The sequence below is a fragment of the Dendronephthya gigantea genome, unplaced genomic scaffold, assembly GCF_004324835.1.
Source record: "Dendronephthya gigantea isolate DGI-Jeju-01 unplaced genomic scaffold, DenGig_1.0 000102F, whole genome shotgun sequence".
In the NCBI taxonomy this organism is placed as follows: Eukaryota; Metazoa; Cnidaria; class Anthozoa; order Malacalcyonacea; family Nephtheidae; genus Dendronephthya; species Dendronephthya gigantea.
The window spans coordinates 672,197-688,524 of NW_021163112.1; the positions used below are offsets into that span (position 1 = coordinate 672,197).

The 16,328-nt window shown below is 36.7% G+C and overlaps 3 protein-coding genes across 3 annotated transcripts; 2 read left to right on the top strand and 1 right to left on the bottom strand.

Moving 5' to 3' along the window:
- The first annotated feature begins 274 nt into the window (after positions 1 to 274).
- On the top strand, positions 275 to 987 carry LOC114534489. Its single transcript, XM_028555937.1, has 2 exons — positions 275 to 596; positions 761 to 987. Exons 1-2 carry the CDS (start codon positions 275 to 277, stop codon positions 985 to 987), a joined length of 549 nt encoding a protein of 182 aa, XP_028411738.1.
- Positions 988 to 3,666: 2,679 nt separating this feature from the next.
- LOC114534490 (probable G-protein coupled receptor 63) lies at positions 3,667 to 4,784 on the top strand. The gene is made up of 3 exons (XM_028555938.1): positions 3,667 to 4,079; positions 4,253 to 4,409; positions 4,725 to 4,784. The coding sequence occupies exons 1-3, from the start codon at positions 3,667 to 3,669 to the stop codon at positions 4,782 to 4,784; spliced, it is 630 nt and encodes a 209-aa protein (XP_028411739.1).
- Positions 4,785 to 10,910: 6,126 nt separating this feature from the next.
- On the bottom strand, positions 10,911 to 16,266 carry LOC114534510 (homer protein homolog 2-like). The gene is made up of 9 exons (XM_028555963.1): positions 16,182 to 16,266; positions 15,920 to 16,076; positions 15,102 to 15,233; positions 14,333 to 14,506; positions 13,724 to 13,824; positions 13,056 to 13,212; positions 12,794 to 12,925; positions 11,941 to 12,021; positions 10,911 to 11,789 (listed from the first exon to the last, which is right to left on the bottom strand). The coding sequence occupies exons 1-9, from the start codon at positions 16,184 to 16,186 to the stop codon at positions 11,607 to 11,609; spliced, it is 1,122 nt and encodes a 373-aa protein (XP_028411764.1). The 5' UTR covers positions 16,187 to 16,266; the 3' UTR covers positions 10,911 to 11,606.
- Positions 16,267 to 16,328: the final 62 nt, after the last annotated feature.

Below are 16,328 nucleotides of genomic sequence, written 5' to 3' on the forward strand. Positions count from 1 at the left end.
AAGAGACATTCTGTAAGTTGCCTTGTACAAAAAAATGTGGTGAAAAATGTAGCTAATTGGAAAGTTAGGTGTTTTGAAACACTTTAAATTAATTGCATAAGAACAAACTAGTTATATTTCTAAAACGCCATAGTATATACTTTCACTTCAGAATCTATGTAACTATTTGTCACCCAAAAGTTGCTTGGATCATTTGAAGCGAGGCTTAACAAGTGACGGCTACTACAAAATCTATAACGAAGAAGACAACAGCTTGGACAGCGTGTATTGCGACATGGTACCCGAAGTTGCTGCAGCCTGGACACTAGTAGAATCATTCAACATGTCAAACAAAGACGAAGATCCGTTTAGAAAACATCCGTTGAAGACAAATGCCCCAGTAAACGAGAAATCACCAAATTTTGACCGGTACAGAATGAGCCAGCCCCAAATGATCAGTTTGAAGGCGAAGTCAACCCACTGGAGAGCGACATGTAGTTTTCCTGTCAATGGAGTTGACGGTCGTGATCAAGTGAGAGGAAATTTCAAAGATTTTGATATCATGACGTTCATTGAAAGTGGTCTCTGTAAACAGATGGAATATATCAACATACGAGGTAAGCTGTCATTTGTTAGACCCAAAAAAATCGCATGTAAAAAAATAAAGAGCAAGCTAATATAATATCCGATTTCGAGAACTTTTTGCATCCGGACCTCGCGCAGCCAGAGGCTCTGTGACTTTTTGCTTTAAATATATCTTATCAATCTTCATTACCCTTAGGTAATGAATGTTCCCAGTGCACAGCAAAATGGTGGGCCAAGAGCGGCTCGCAAAATTTACACACAGACAATACAGAAGGAGATTGCGATTTCCGGCCAACTGTTGGTATTATCTCAGGCGAAGACAATTTTGGCCTATATGACAACGTCAACCAGGATTTCCGTTGCACGGCAACTAACGCCTCGACCACAAACTGGTGGTTTGGAGGATACCAATGCAGTGAATAAAATCGTGCATTGACTACGCCGTGACGTAATAGACCTTTTCAGTTTGAATCCAAATTAACCATTTTAAGTCACATGGTCTGAAATGGTTAAGTTTTATTGGCTACCCATGGTCGTCACAACATTAATTTGCATGGAAGCAAGCTGAAAAGGTCTATTATATCTCATTTTTTCCCCTTTAGTGTGCGTCATATTTAGACTTCAATGGAACAGCCTAGAACACTTTAACTGTTGTACAATTAGAGAGCACCACAATTGTTGAGGCCAAATAAAGTTTATACAACTTTAAATATTGACGCACTTTGATTTTCTACCAACTGAGCCAAGCCCAAAAAAATATTAGGCAATGAGAAGCCAGAATCTCCAAAAAACTTGTCTCCAAAAGCGGTAATGATAACATTCTTATAATAACGTTAAACGTGGAAAGTGTGATGTTACACAAAGTTTGGTTTCGCCATATAGCCAACGAGCCAATCAAACTTCGTTTGGTACCAGACTTTCCGCATTGGCGTCATTATAAGAATGGTCTATTGCTTTGCGACCTTGCCTTTACAATTTCATGTCACTAACTAGTGATTTTGGGGGTATCAGTTTGCAGCTAAACACAAAGGAAAAAACCAAAACACAAAGGAAAGGCTATATTTTCCGTATTTTACAACATTTCGCAACCAAACTTTGCATTTCTACTAATTTCAGTGATTGCATAGATCAAAAATAGTTTATAATGCAAAAGGTCTATTGTCACGAGTGACATGTGTGCGTGCTGTTCCAGGAGTTTAGATAACATTTCTAAAAAGGTTAAATATATATTTCTTTACTTTTGCTCAAAATTACCAAAATCTGTTTGTAAGAACGAGAAATAGTCAGTAGGAAAACGAGCCCGTAGGGCGAGTTTTTCCACGCTACTTCGGGTTCTCCCACGTTATTTCGAGTTCTCACAAACGCCAACAAGTGTTTCTATAACTGTATAGAGACACAGGAAAAAATGTTTTCTATTTCTTTCATAATATAACTCAATAAAAGATTGTACAAGTATTATAATTCGATTCAATTACAAATTCTCATTACATAGCTTCGCTAGTCAAGTTTGGCGGGAAAATCCCGTTTGAAACACGCTTCTCGACCAATCGGCACGCGCGTACTAAAATTGTTATATTATGACTTCTGTTATCAACATTAAATATTACTAATTTTTCAAAGGATTTAGACATATTGCATGCATGCACTGAAAGTTTTTATCGTCATGCATGAGGTATATTAATTTCGTGATATAATTATTTTCCAGTATCAATAAAATCCGATATATTTACTAATAATAGTTTCTCTGAATTATATGTAATAGGCGAAGCAATCAAAGGGAACACCGAAGCCCCCCACACACGCCGGACGCTATTCGCCAACGCGACGCGAATTTAGTTTTTTGAAGCAAATAAATTCAATTCTTGAAGGAAATTTTAAGAATTATGGGCCTCGGACATATCAAAATGTGCTATCCTTCAGTAATTATCAAGATATTATAACATGATCAAACTTATAATGGCTTTTTGCCAACTTCTCCCGAGGATATCAATTCATGAATCTCCAATAATATGTATGATTATTCGTCCGAAGTTTACATAACAAAAAATCATAATACAATACTGTCATAATACAATCCAAAATCGAAAAACATGTTTTTATATATTAAATGTTCCTTATAAATGTCAACAAATATTTTGTCATAATATAGTAGAATCCTGTTGTGAAAAGCCTTTTGTTTTCAATATTAAACATCATTTACACCTGGTTCAGTGCATTTGCCAGTAACAAGCTGTCGGTCTCACATATGTATCAACGCGATTTTCATGCAAATGACCGTACACAAGCCCACGAAATGTTACATTTGATTAAAAATTTGAGGAAGCTCTTAACATTACGATTTACGATATAATTAAAAAAAGCTGTATCTTTTATAACTTATTTAACGCCTCGGTTAAAAATTAAAATTGATCTAAGCGCATGATTTTTTTAGCGCATGTATAAGTTCGCGTTATAGCTACTCTCTCTTTAAACAGAAAATACTACAGCTGTATAATAAAAATTCCGAATTTTTGATTTTAGACTTAATAACATGTTCTGAAGAGGGCCCTTGTCCTTGAGAATAGAAACAATTTGCGGAGTACGTACTGCTACTAAAGGGAGAGTGTTTTTCAATAATATAAAAATATATATGTACAACTTAGTAGAACATTGGTAAGTTTAAAAGAACTATGACGACCTATACCAAAACGTACAAGTGAAAAAAAACCACTGTATTCTTTTAATTAGATTTACAAAAGCAATATCAGCCCCCTTACTCCACTCTTATGTCATTGACAGCAATTTGTCAACCTTGTGTGAAAATAGCGGCCCATTGGCATCGGTGAAAGCCATAAAAGTGCAGGCGAGTTTGATTGGTGTGTGCGTCAAAGACTACGGAAACAGCTGGAAAAATAAAATTATGCAAAAATGTAAAATGTTTAATTTCTTGACTGATTGGAGTCTTTCGAAGAGCACACTGGCAGGTTTGCCACAATATCAGAGAAGGTCAGTTAATGTCATGAATATACCTCTTGAAGCTCTTTCATAAATCGCATTTAATCGTGTTTCGGACATTTCAATAAAGATAACAAAAGTGTAACGTGTTATATATGATTTGGTAAAATGAAGTCACCATCAGAAGACCAGTCTCCATCGAATATAGCAATTACATTCAAATTGATTCCGTTGATTGTGATTTTCCTTGTGTCACTTATTGGGAACGTTTTGCTCGCTCTTTCCGCGTCAAGAAGAGGATATCGAAAAACGGGCACAAACATCGTAATATTGAGTCAGGCAATAGCAGATCTCGGCACGACCTGTTTAGTCATTCCGTTTGCCGTCCCGGCCATTTTCACGGACAGGTGGACTGTTGGACATCCCTTGTGTCGACTGAACAGCTTCTTCAACCTGCTGTTCACGATTGCAACCTTATATAACCTCTCATTTTTGGCCTACGATCGATTTCTGGTGATAGTTCACAAGACCCATCGGGTTCTATCCTACGAGCAGGCCAGGAACGGCATCGCTTTGCTATGGTTCATAGCTTCAGCAATATCCCTTCCGTGGATGGACATGGCCAGCGAAAAGATTGAAACAGTTTACACGCCCGGTTTTTACATTTGCTACCTACGTTACCATCACCCGTTTGGCGTTTTCGAAATATTCTGTCTCCTTTTGACGTTGTCGATCGGCGCTGTGGTTCCGACAGGCATAATTCTATACTCGTTTTATCGCATATTGGTGGTGTATCGGAACTACAGGACTCGCATAAACCCGACGATGATGTCCAACGTGGCAAAGTTCGCACTGGAGCAGTATTGCCGGTCGGCATTTACGTCCCTCTTGATGATCGGAACTACGATGCTGTTTGTGTTCCCATCCTGTTTCACGCTGTTCATCGAAGGTATTCAAGTGACAAGCATATCGCATTCGTTCGAAACGGCAACAAAATGGATCATGTGGTGTCATTGCACGCTGAAGCCGATAATCTACCTGTATCGCAATGAAAAATGGCGAAAAATTATTGCACGGTATCTTTGTGTCTGCCTTCCAAATGTCGGTACTCCGCACAGCGGAGATGGCTCGCCTCCGTCCTCCAAAGTTGCAGTGATATACCATGACTCAGATACGGGGTCACAAAGCAGCAATCACATGATCATAACCAAAACTGAAATCTCAAGGAGGAAGCAACTGGGATTACCAGTACCCAAGGAAGCCTGGTTAGACAAACAATTCTTTGATCTATGCGTCCAGTGATACCCACGTACTTCAGATGATATGGGGTGTGCATGGGAAATATAGCTGAACACTGGAGCATTTGTTTCAGAAATATTTTCAAGTCAACAAATAGAAAAAAGGGGGAAGAAAGGAGGATAGCTGTTTTAGCAAAAGGGGGAAGATAGCGGTCTTTTATTAAATAATGTACGTTTTTACTTTAGCTAGTCAATATTTATGCATCCTGATTGACGATTTCTGTCAGATAGGAAATCATGTTGTTTTTTGTTTCCAAACTTTTACTATTGCAGCAATATTAATAGTTCTAGTTCACCTCCAAGACAAGAATATTTAAAGCTAATTAAAAGCAATCCATATTTTGTAAGATACGGTATGATGTTTTAATAAACTTATTCTTCTTTTCTTCTTTTTGTAAATACATATATGATAGATACATATTATTGCAATTTTACTGTAAATAGACTAAGGTGAGTTATGTAATGTAATGTAACTAGTGGATTAAATAAAAAAGGGTTTCTAATTTCCATTTCTGTATCTGTAGTCTCCATTTTCCACTATGGGGTGGGTTCAGTCTTCTTAACTATGGTGATTGAAGATTCCCACAATTTTGTTACTCAGTATAACCTGGCCAGTAATATAGCACGAAAAGCTTTGATATTTTTCAAAAACAAGATTTTTTTCAAAAAAAAGACAAGGCACCAATTGTTAAATATACTTTAAAATAAATATTTTAAAATACACAAAGGAATTTACTTACAGCTAAGATTTCTTGATGTGATACATATAATACATCTTCATCATATAATATGCATCATTCAAGTGGTGATCACGGCTATCTGCTACCATACAGTAATTTCATCTGTGTCTTAGACATAGTGTACATAAAGTTATATAAATCTATAGACACATATTGAGCTCCAAATATTTTTTAATTCATTTATTTATTTATTTATTATGCTTTGCCACATCAACTTAATAAGTCTACTAAACACATGTACAGCATAACACAAACATCAAATATAATGCTAGTGAGATGGTTAGGTATTCACTACAGGTTTTGCAAATTACAGCAACCATTATATACCGGTACACAATATAATATACAAAACAAAGATTTGAAGCACAAGAGTAAAAGCAGAATATATTGTCAATTTATTTGAAATTTCATCATACCAATATTGATTTTGTGCAAGCTCAGTACATTAATCTATGAAGGCAGTTCAAATATATGATTTATTATAGATATGATGAATTTCATGATCACTATAATTATGCATTCAAACTGCCTTCACCACTAAGTTCAGATATCTTTACTACATGGCCATCAGCTCTTGAGCTGGCAGACTGTTTTTGTATATCTGAGTCTTTTATTTAAAGTCATAATGAGAAACATTTTTCCCAGGATTCAAACCATTGAATCCTGGGAAACATTTTTTCATCACTAGACCAGTTCCTAAGCTCCTCAGCTTGCAGACTACAATTGTTTTTTAAGGTTAATCCTTTCTTTAGGCTTATAACCTTAATTAAAATTTCGCCCTGGATTTGAGCTACTACTTACCAGTTACGAGACCATTGTCAAAACATATTTTCCAGGATTCAGAGCCATAGACAAAACCAATATTTTTCTATTTGGAAGAAAGTAGATTATTTGCTTACGAAGTATACTCTAAATTACTGTAATATTGAGCAGTGGCGTAGCCAGCCTGACGATTTTGTCCCGCTATGTAAATTTTGAGTTATTATAATTATTCACGTCTTTAGAAATCTATTGTTTTCACAGTCAGTGAACACTAAAATATTAGCATAGCGGGACAAATCGACAGGCTGGCTACGCTACTGATATTGAGCCATAAACATTGTCATCATCATAAAAGTATTAATGCATAGACCCATATTGCATACCTGTTATTCTAAGTCTCTGACTCTGTGCCAGACTTTCGCTTTCTTCTCTTAGTCAATTTCGGCCGCCCAATGGCTTATACAATTGTTTAAACAGATCTTCCTCCTTCCCTTTGCAAGCGAGAACTATGTTCAGTTTTTTAGAAAGAGTTAAACGTCAACAACATCGTGGATAAACGGCAAGAACCTGCAACTATATTCAAGGCTCTTTGAAGCGTCGGTTTAAGAAATCAAAATGGCAACGTTTTGGCGGCAAAAATGGTTACCGAGTCCCCACTCATATTCGGTGCGCGGTTATTCCTTTAGTTACTTCATTTAACAAGATGCAATGATGAAATATACAACTCCCAAAAATATAAAATTTCGCCGTTTCGAGCAACCTCTTTGTGATACCATTGAAAACGCGATAAGCTTGTTTTGAAATTTAATTTTAATTCAATTCCCGAAGAAATATCTCAGTCTCCCCACCAGTCTCCATGTTTATTTCTTTTAAGCCAGTGTTCTGGGAATCCAACCCAGAAGGCCAAACACACGCGTTTTTAACAGTTCACGTATAAATAGGATTTTTGAATGTCAGCGAACACGTTTGGCCCCAGGCATGGACACTGTTTTTTAAAGCCAAACGAAAAGGAGGGAAACCGGAGTGCCCGGAGAAAAACCCTCCAAAGGTAACCTGAATTTCAGGTTACCTGACCGGCGGTCCGAATTTGGTGTTTTCATTTAGAAATCGTACAAAATTACAGGCCAGGTTTTATTTATAGTTTACCGTTTTAGTTCTGCTCATCCGAACTAAGTCCCAGGAATTTCATATAGCTATGCAATTCTTGAGATTCGACAATTGAATCCTGGTGGTGGTCTAACGTGCGCAGCGCGAATATAGTCCGTTGCAAAACAGCAGGCTGTTAAAAATTCTAATTAAACCGCGCTTTGTCCGACAGTGGCAACAAAAATTATTTCAGTTATTAAATTACTAATTTATGAACATGCTTTTTTTGGAAATTTGGCATTTTGGAAAGAAATGTTTCATATTCACGACTTGCATGCTTTTTCATCCGAAACCGATGCAGACAACAGCACTCTTCTACTATCCCTTCTTAAGACATGCACCTCATGCACCGTTTATTTTTTGTAATACGTTCTGGATTACGTTATCGGGCTCAACATGCAACTTACTCAAGATGGCTAATGAATAATGTTCCTCACCTTTTGCAACGTAGAATTATTACTTCTGGTAAACAGTGTACCGAAATTCCATATGCTTCTTTGCTCCATTCCAAACAGTTGCATTCTTCTTTAACAACATCTCGACGGCGGGGCGTGAAAGGAATTAAACAACATAGTAAGTGTGTCAAAATGCAGAGGCCTTTCTTTAAAGGGTCACTTTTCAAGGCAAGAGGGTACTTATTATAATATTAACCTATAGTCAAACACTATATCCCCAGATAACCCCCATTATGTAAGTGTAGTTATCATGCAATGTAACATATCATTTAATATAGGAGGTATATTTTCCTTTCTATACAGAAACTTCGTTAGGTTAGTTAAAATGACTAGATTACGTTTATTTCCTTCATGCCCGAAAATCTCAATACGAAAAATTAATATACCAACAAGGGGAAAGAAGAGAGTGCTAATGTCTAAACATCACCGACATAGTATTTTTTTCTTCGTTTGAAAGTTCAATAATTCGAATTTAAATGTTGAAACATTAAAAGTATAATTTTTGATGCCATTGACGGACGGTCCTTCGAAGCGGTCGCATTATAATAGGCTGAACAGAGAAACTTATATAATCATATAAGTACTCGCGATTACCTTCGTATTAATCTAAAATTAGGCCAATACGAATTTGATAATATTTTCTCGCTGCGTGCGCGTCGCGTCGATCATGCTAATTGCATTTTGCTACTTTCATTTCAGCGCGTTAAAGCCATCATGCATCTTTTGCAGCTGTTAAGTCATTCACACGCAAGTGACAAAATTAAGAATGTTTAATCGAGAAACCTCGAAAACGCCCTCATCAGAGCTGTGAGAAATTTTCTATTATCATGGCATTGTCGAGAACAGTTACACGTCACTTGCTGTGTGAATATACTAGGTTAGACCACCAAGAGGAATCAATCCAAGAATAAAACATGCACTCACGTTAAATCATGCAATACTCTAATCAGTATACCTATAGTATGTACCTCAACCAGCTTCTGCTTGTACACACGTCTCGTCGTCCATCATCTGATCCTGCGACGATCCTTCATCATTTGATCCTGCGTCGATCATTCATCATCTGATCCTGCGACGATCGTTAATCATCTGATACTGCATGCGACGATCCTTCATACTGCGACGATGCTTCATCATCTGATCCTGCAACGATCGTTCATCATCTGATCCTGCGACGATTCTTCATCATCTGATCCCTTAACGTAGATACGACGATATGATATCAATAACTTCCAAAGCGAAATGTCACTTATGTATAAAGAATTGAAGATAAACAGATAAAACCAGATTATTAAACTATATTTTAGTTTCGCCCACGACGTGGAAATGTGTTGTTTCAAGTTACAAATGCAAAATACACATATATTAACAGAACAATACCTATTATTCGCTGCAACCAAGCGTTTGTGTTTCGCCATTCCCGTCTTTCTGTGCCGTAGTTCGTTCTGAAATAAAATAAGGAAGGAAAAACAAAATCAAGTTAACATCTCACTTGTATTTCACATTTTGAATCGAAATATACAAGATATAGCAGTGAAAATCAAAAAGAATATGCCTCCTGTCTTCTGGCTATTCAAATCAACACGACGACGCAAATTGCAAAACCATGCAAAGATCAAACTAACAGATTCCTTAAACCAATCATGACCATGTACCTGAGCAAGATTCTTCCAACTTTTCCCCAAACTTCTTCGAGTGATTCTTCCTTCTTCGAGAGTACCAAATTTGAGTTTGTTCGCGAATTGAACGACCTTTTATTACCTCAAAGAACATTCCAACGGACAATGCACTTTATGCATCGACACACCTAACAGCAAGGCTTGTTTAAACGTTGCCCTTCTCATATGTCGAACGCATTAACAACAATAGATAATAAGGCATCGCAATGATTAACTATACAGGGTGAGTAAAAAAAAACGGACACCTTTGAAATTCAAATTAGTCGCATAGCGGCTGTAATGTGACAGAAGTTGCTTAAAATATTTCATAGGTATACGAAGCATATCATAATTAACCTAAAACATAAAGTTTGTTCCCATTGGGAGTTAAAATGCATTCTAAGCTCTGTAAATACAAAAGAACAGTTTTATCAAATCGTTTTTGTTGATTGTACATGGGAATTGTCATATTCCAGCCATAATTTCGCAGCTAATTTGAATTTCAAAGGTGTCGTCAGTTTTTTTTACTCACCCTGTATATTGTTTAAATTCGTTCTACGCATGAAATGACGAGATTTGAAATTTAAAATAAACAACCTTCTTTGGTGGTCTCAGGGGGATATGTTTTGCATATTTCTTTTGCCCGTTGCAAGTGAATAGTAGGGACCTTAAGCACGTAGGACGGCAACACGACGACGACGTGGTTGGAATACTTCTTTAAATTAATGTTATGATACAGCGTTGTTCTATATTATCAACTGTTCCAATTTAATGAGATATTAGTCGTTGAAAACATTGTGTTTACGTTTAGGAACAATTCCATAGAGCCTAATTCAAGGTAGTGCTCACTCGGTCCTGAGATGCAGACGTTCTACATAGGACGTAATAAACGACGTTTTGCCGTTGTAAACAGAACGTAGATTACGTCTAAAACTAACATAGGTATTTAATAATTCATTTCTTTTCAATGAAGCATTGTATTGATAGCTGCCGTCGTCGTGTTCCCGTCCTAGATGCTTAAGGTCCCTAGTAAAAAGCAGTTGTGACGCGCGAAATAGCTGCGTGGCTAGAGGAAGTATTTTATTTCATTTTGCCCATGCTTTTCCTATAAGGAATGTTTTTTCTGCAATAAAATCATCTATAAATTATAACAACTTAGAAGATTTTAAACTTTTACGTTCGCAACGTCACGAATCTTTGCCAGAATAATATTTAGCGCGCAGACCAAAGTGTGAGGTTTCGCTTCAGGCACGCTCGCTGCGGGAGGAACAAGAATACTTTAATATATCTTACGTTCCGAAAAATATTGTAAAAATCAAAGCATTTGAGTGTTTTTGAGGTACTTATATTAAGTATATACAACTGAGATTATATATCTTGTGTAGCATATTAATTAAACCAAACGATGATGGACTAAAAGTTGATACATTTCTGGTCAAATGAGATGCCAAGTTGCAGCAATATTTATTTCCGTAAAAACATAATAGAATTCATCGCACTGGAAAGTTTAACGTGAATAAAAAGTATGTCAAATTGCAATTGAAGCTGCAGGTTGTTATAGGAATTTGTAAATTGGAGGTTAATTTTTTATGAATTTGTAATTGTATTGGAGGGTTTTTTAAATTCTATATTCACTTAGCTAAAATGTTCCCACGTTTTTGAAGTTTTCTAATTCCGATGAAAAATGTAGATGAAAATTCCAAAGTAGATCTCATTGTAGATGAAAACATTCATTCCATATTGTTAATGATGCGAATAAAGTTTCCTGTTCATAAATGTTCCAAACAAGTGTGACTCAGGCAAAAACATCATGGCAAGATGACATGAGATATTTTAAACAAGCATTTGAAAGCAATGAAAAAAGGACGGATTAATAGTGATTGTGACCAGTATATCGCAAACACTACAGATGGCGTCAATACTTCATGCGAAAATATAATCGTCTCCTTATTCGCGAATGAAAAAATGATTGTGCTTTTTGATCACCATGTCTTTCAGCTCAACCTCATTTCAACAAAGGCAAAGCAAGTTACATAACACACTTCGATTCTAAACCTCTAAGTTCTTTTGCATCAATTCCCGTATGTTGTTTATCTCAGTGAAACGAGTGTTCAGTTTTGTAAATAGTTCTCGAAGTTCGGCCAGTTTTCCTTCCTGTTCGGCCATCGTCCGTTGCTTTGTTGTAAATTCTTGCGAGGCCGTTCTAAGCCGCTCGTTTTCCGCTTTCAGTTCCTAGACGAGAAATACTCGAGAATTTAGACGAAATGGGAAAATTTTTTCCGACATGCAAATAGTTAAATATCTGATGTTTAGGGAACCAGGTCGGTTCAATGAGATAAAAGCTGGGAAAAGAAAGCAATCCAAACATTGAATGAAGACATACCCGCACTCGATCTGCTAACTCATTGTTGGTTAATTTTAAGGTCTGCAATTCACTCAATTGTAAAGTCATCCCAGCAATTTCCTATATTAAACAAGACATAAATGATATGGACTTGGTGTGCAAAGAGAAGCGGGGGGGGGGGGGTAGTGTAGTAATGAACAATAGTGTAATTGAGTCCTATTGTTTTTTGTTGTTACCTATCAAATCAGGTGTTCTGTTTCCCGTAATGGAGCAATATTAGGGACCTTAAGCATATTGGACGGCAACACGACGACGACGCGGCTGAAATTCTTCTTTAAATAAATGCTATGGCGAAGTGGTTGTTGTATATTATTAATTGTATCGATTTAGTGAGATATAAGGTGTTGAAAACATTGTGTTTATGTTTAAGGACAATTCTATAGAGCCTATTTGAGTTAGGGCTCGCTGGGTCTTGAAATGCAACCGTTCTAGGCAGTAGGCACGACGTAAAAAACGACGTTTTTCCGTTGTAAACAGAACGAAGACGACGTCTAAAACCCAGCATGAGTCTTTAATTATTCATTTCTTTTCAATGACCCATTGTATTGATAGCCGTCGTCGTCGCATTCCCGTCCTATATGCTTAAGGTCCCTATTGTTTCAATCGCTAACGGGGAAAAGGGAAGGCTAAGGGGCAGTTCTTCCTTCCAAGAAAATTTAAACTTGTAATCCCAATGTTACTACACTAATTGTAGATAAATTCATCAGTACCCCCTCCCCCTCAATGGCAAAAAACGGTGGCCCCAATATGAAAGGTGTTTATGCGCATGTCCAAGCCTGATCGGTATAGGTGACGATTTCTACCTAAGAAAGACAATTCGCCGAAACACTACCTGTGACTGTTGTTCCAGCGACTTTTCCAAAATGCCTATTTTATGTTGCAAGGACATTTTTTCTGATTCTAACTGGGTAACATTACCAACTGACTTTCCACTTTCCCTCTGAAGAAATTCAAGTTCTTGAACCTAACGAAAAGAGTCAACATTAACTTTCTACATTTGTAGCCCTTCACTATTTAGGGTTTAGTCTTCCCGCGGCAACAAAATGACGTCATCAGCTTGACGTCATCATAAGAAAGGTCAATTTCTTCCCTACCCTTGTTCTGAGATGTGAATTTTCGTCTTTATACAAGAGAAGTTGTTTTTTCCACTCTTCAACGTTCGACGTGCTTTCCTGCAAGGCTGTCGTGAGTCGAGCGTTGTTGTTCCGTAAATTTTGTAATTCTGTTTCCCATTTCTTGGCGTTGGCCGAGCTGAAAGACGCGGGATAATATTTACTGATCTAACGAGCCCCAAATGAAAATACTAAATAGATCACGAAGAGCCTTTGAATAACTATTTGTATTTTCAAGATCATGTCAACTCTCGTCCAGTTGTATATATTACGGTCAATTTTGCGCACATGTATCACTGACCCTTATATATTGAACTGGACTCACATGCGTCTGGGCTACCTTAGGATATGTCTCTGCTTATAACAAACTAAGCCACAGTCCAGGTGTTGTGACATCAAAGTTAGGATATTAACATAATTTTTGTCTTGTTTCGTGATTTTAATTCAATCTAAATTCCAAAAGTGAAGGTTGCACTTTCTGTCCCTAACTGCAGTTAAAAGTTAACTAGTGTTTTATACAACTGGCCAATGGCATGTTGCTAGTTTGTTATGAGCAGAAAATTACACAGAACCAACTTTAGAACATCTTTAGAAAATTTTTCCTTTGGTCATTTGTTTTTAGAGCTAAAGTCCTTGACTAAAAAGCTAACCTTTGAGCCAATGCTAGTTTCAATTTGTCATTTTCATATTTTAATTGAGCATCCATAGAACTTGACAATGCTTTGGAGCCATTGGTGGTTGAAGATACTTCCTAAACAAGCAGTAAAATAAAAGGGCTATGAAGTATTGTACAAACCAGAATGAAACTTTGCAGTAGAATTTAGGAGTTTACATCTAATGTCTGGTGGTTTTACTGACTTGTTGCACTCATGATTGGTTAATCTGATAACACATGCATTTGACTGGTTCAAATTCTCCAAAATGAAACAGATTCTGAAAATAGACATCTTGTTTTCTTAAAATTCAAGATAAAACAAGAGAAAGGCATCTTCATAGCAATTGAATTGGACTGAAAATGTCTTTGCAATAAAAACAAAATATTATATTATGTTTTAATATAATATAATATTATGTTAAAATGTTATATTTTGAATAGCAAGAGCACAAGATATCTATTTTCGGAATTTGTTTTAGTTTTTTTCACATCTTCGTTTCCACTCTTTACCATCACTTTTTAGCTGAATACGCACTACAGAGGTTTGCAATGCATATTTATTTACTGGTTAACCTAACCAGCTACTTAATTGCAGTTCATTTACCTCCTGATTTCCAGACCCTGTAGAGCCATTACTGTTCATTGAGGATGATCTATTGATTGGCTTGGGTGCAGTGCCATTATGAACTGTGGTTGTCTGTGGTGAATTATTCGAATTATCTGACTTATTGTCCAAAGATTTTACTGCACCATTTGCTTCCTTGAATGTTTCTGCAAACTGGAAAACAAAGATTTACAATGCAAAACCAGATTTCGTATTGTCTGTCTAATAAGAGAAGCATGCAAAATGTACATATTAGGATTACAAAACATCTTGAGGGACCTAGAAATACAAGAACATAAATATCACCCTTATTTTTTAGTTGCAGTCACTGTAAACACTCGCATATGAAAATTAACATGAAGAAATGGCAAGTCTTGCACGATTAAGTTATTAGAATACATTTAAATATAGTTTATTATTATCTCAGTGACAATTTGTATCTACAATTGCAACTTGTGCACAAGTTAAAATGACTTATATAACCCAGTTTTTGCATTCTCGTCACACTATACAAGTCAGACCATGGCCTTCCTAAAACCTTGGCCAAGTTAGCAATTTAGCATACCTTCGAGTTGGGCAACAAGGCTTGTTAGGTAACAAATCCTTATGACTAGGTGTAGTAGAAAATGTATGCTGTGACCTATTTCGTAGACAAAGCATGTTGCAGCCAGTTGGCCAATCAAGAGCAAGCTTTGTCTGTAACACCCTAAAGCACAGACTTTTGCATAGGTCCATAAAAACTAAAATATAGGTGCTTTTTATTAATTACCTTATTAAGGTCATCTTCATTAGGAAATCCTACGCCATATATAGTTCCAGCTTTAGGATCTGACCACTGACCAAATTTTTGTGCAGTTTTTGTGAATACCATATTCGAGGTAATTGTACTGTTCAAAATCGCCTGTCAATGCGAAATTATGCAATTAAATAATAGAAAGATTAACTAAATTGAACGGACTTGCCTTAGACAATTAAGATGCAGAATTGTACGCCAATTGGTTAATGCAGACCGAGATTTTTTATTTATTGAACAATTATTTAATCGTTTTGTTATGCCCCGTTTTTAAAGCCCGTGTTTGTGCAGTCTCAGATTACATGTAAATAGGAATGAAATTTGTCGTCGTAATGCAAACCAGACGGCCACGTCTAATAAATCTGAAACGATGCATCTTCCTTAAATAAACAGAAAATGAGACCGTACTAAAAGAGCTTAATGTTCGAAGGCTAGACTAAGTTAAATTTCAAGTGGTTGTTTTTAATATTGTCTAGGAGATTTGTCCCGAATTAGCCACAACTTTGTACACAGCGTAAGAATACATAAACAAAAGTCCAAACAGTACTTTATGTCCACATTTTACTACGTTCAAACACTCTCAGTGTTTGATCACTTATGAATTGAAACGGTACTAAAAAATACACATTTCGATGTTCTAGAAACGTAATATTGTTGCAAATTAACGCAGAAATTGCGACACTATGTATACTCGATAAAGCAATATTTCGAAAATTATATGAACTTTACAACAAATCGAAGCGAAAATCCGGAGCTAAAAGCCTCGTGTAATGAATTGCTAACACCGATGTTACCTTCGAGCCCTCCACAGATATAATCCTGTAGGTTTGGCGATTCGGGTCGTGATAAAACGATATCGAAACGGTCTGTTTTGTGCATGGAATCCAGCTTGTTTTTGTCGTTCGATCGATTTCGAATACCTGAGCTCGCGTGGTCCATATCGGCTGTTCTCTAGAAGGGAAAGAATCGACGAAAACTTCGTTTAAAACCGTCCGATTTCAGTGCATGCTTCGCTGAACAATCGAGAAACAAAATGGAAAAGAATGTTAAACATACCCCATGATATCAATTGTTTGCGGCCAGAACTTCGGTTGTATGCTATCGACCGTAACCCGCAAATTTATACGCTCAAAGAATTTTTTTCACTATTTTCGAATTTTCGGGCCGCGGGTGGCACACACAATCGGGTTGTGACACTTCGTG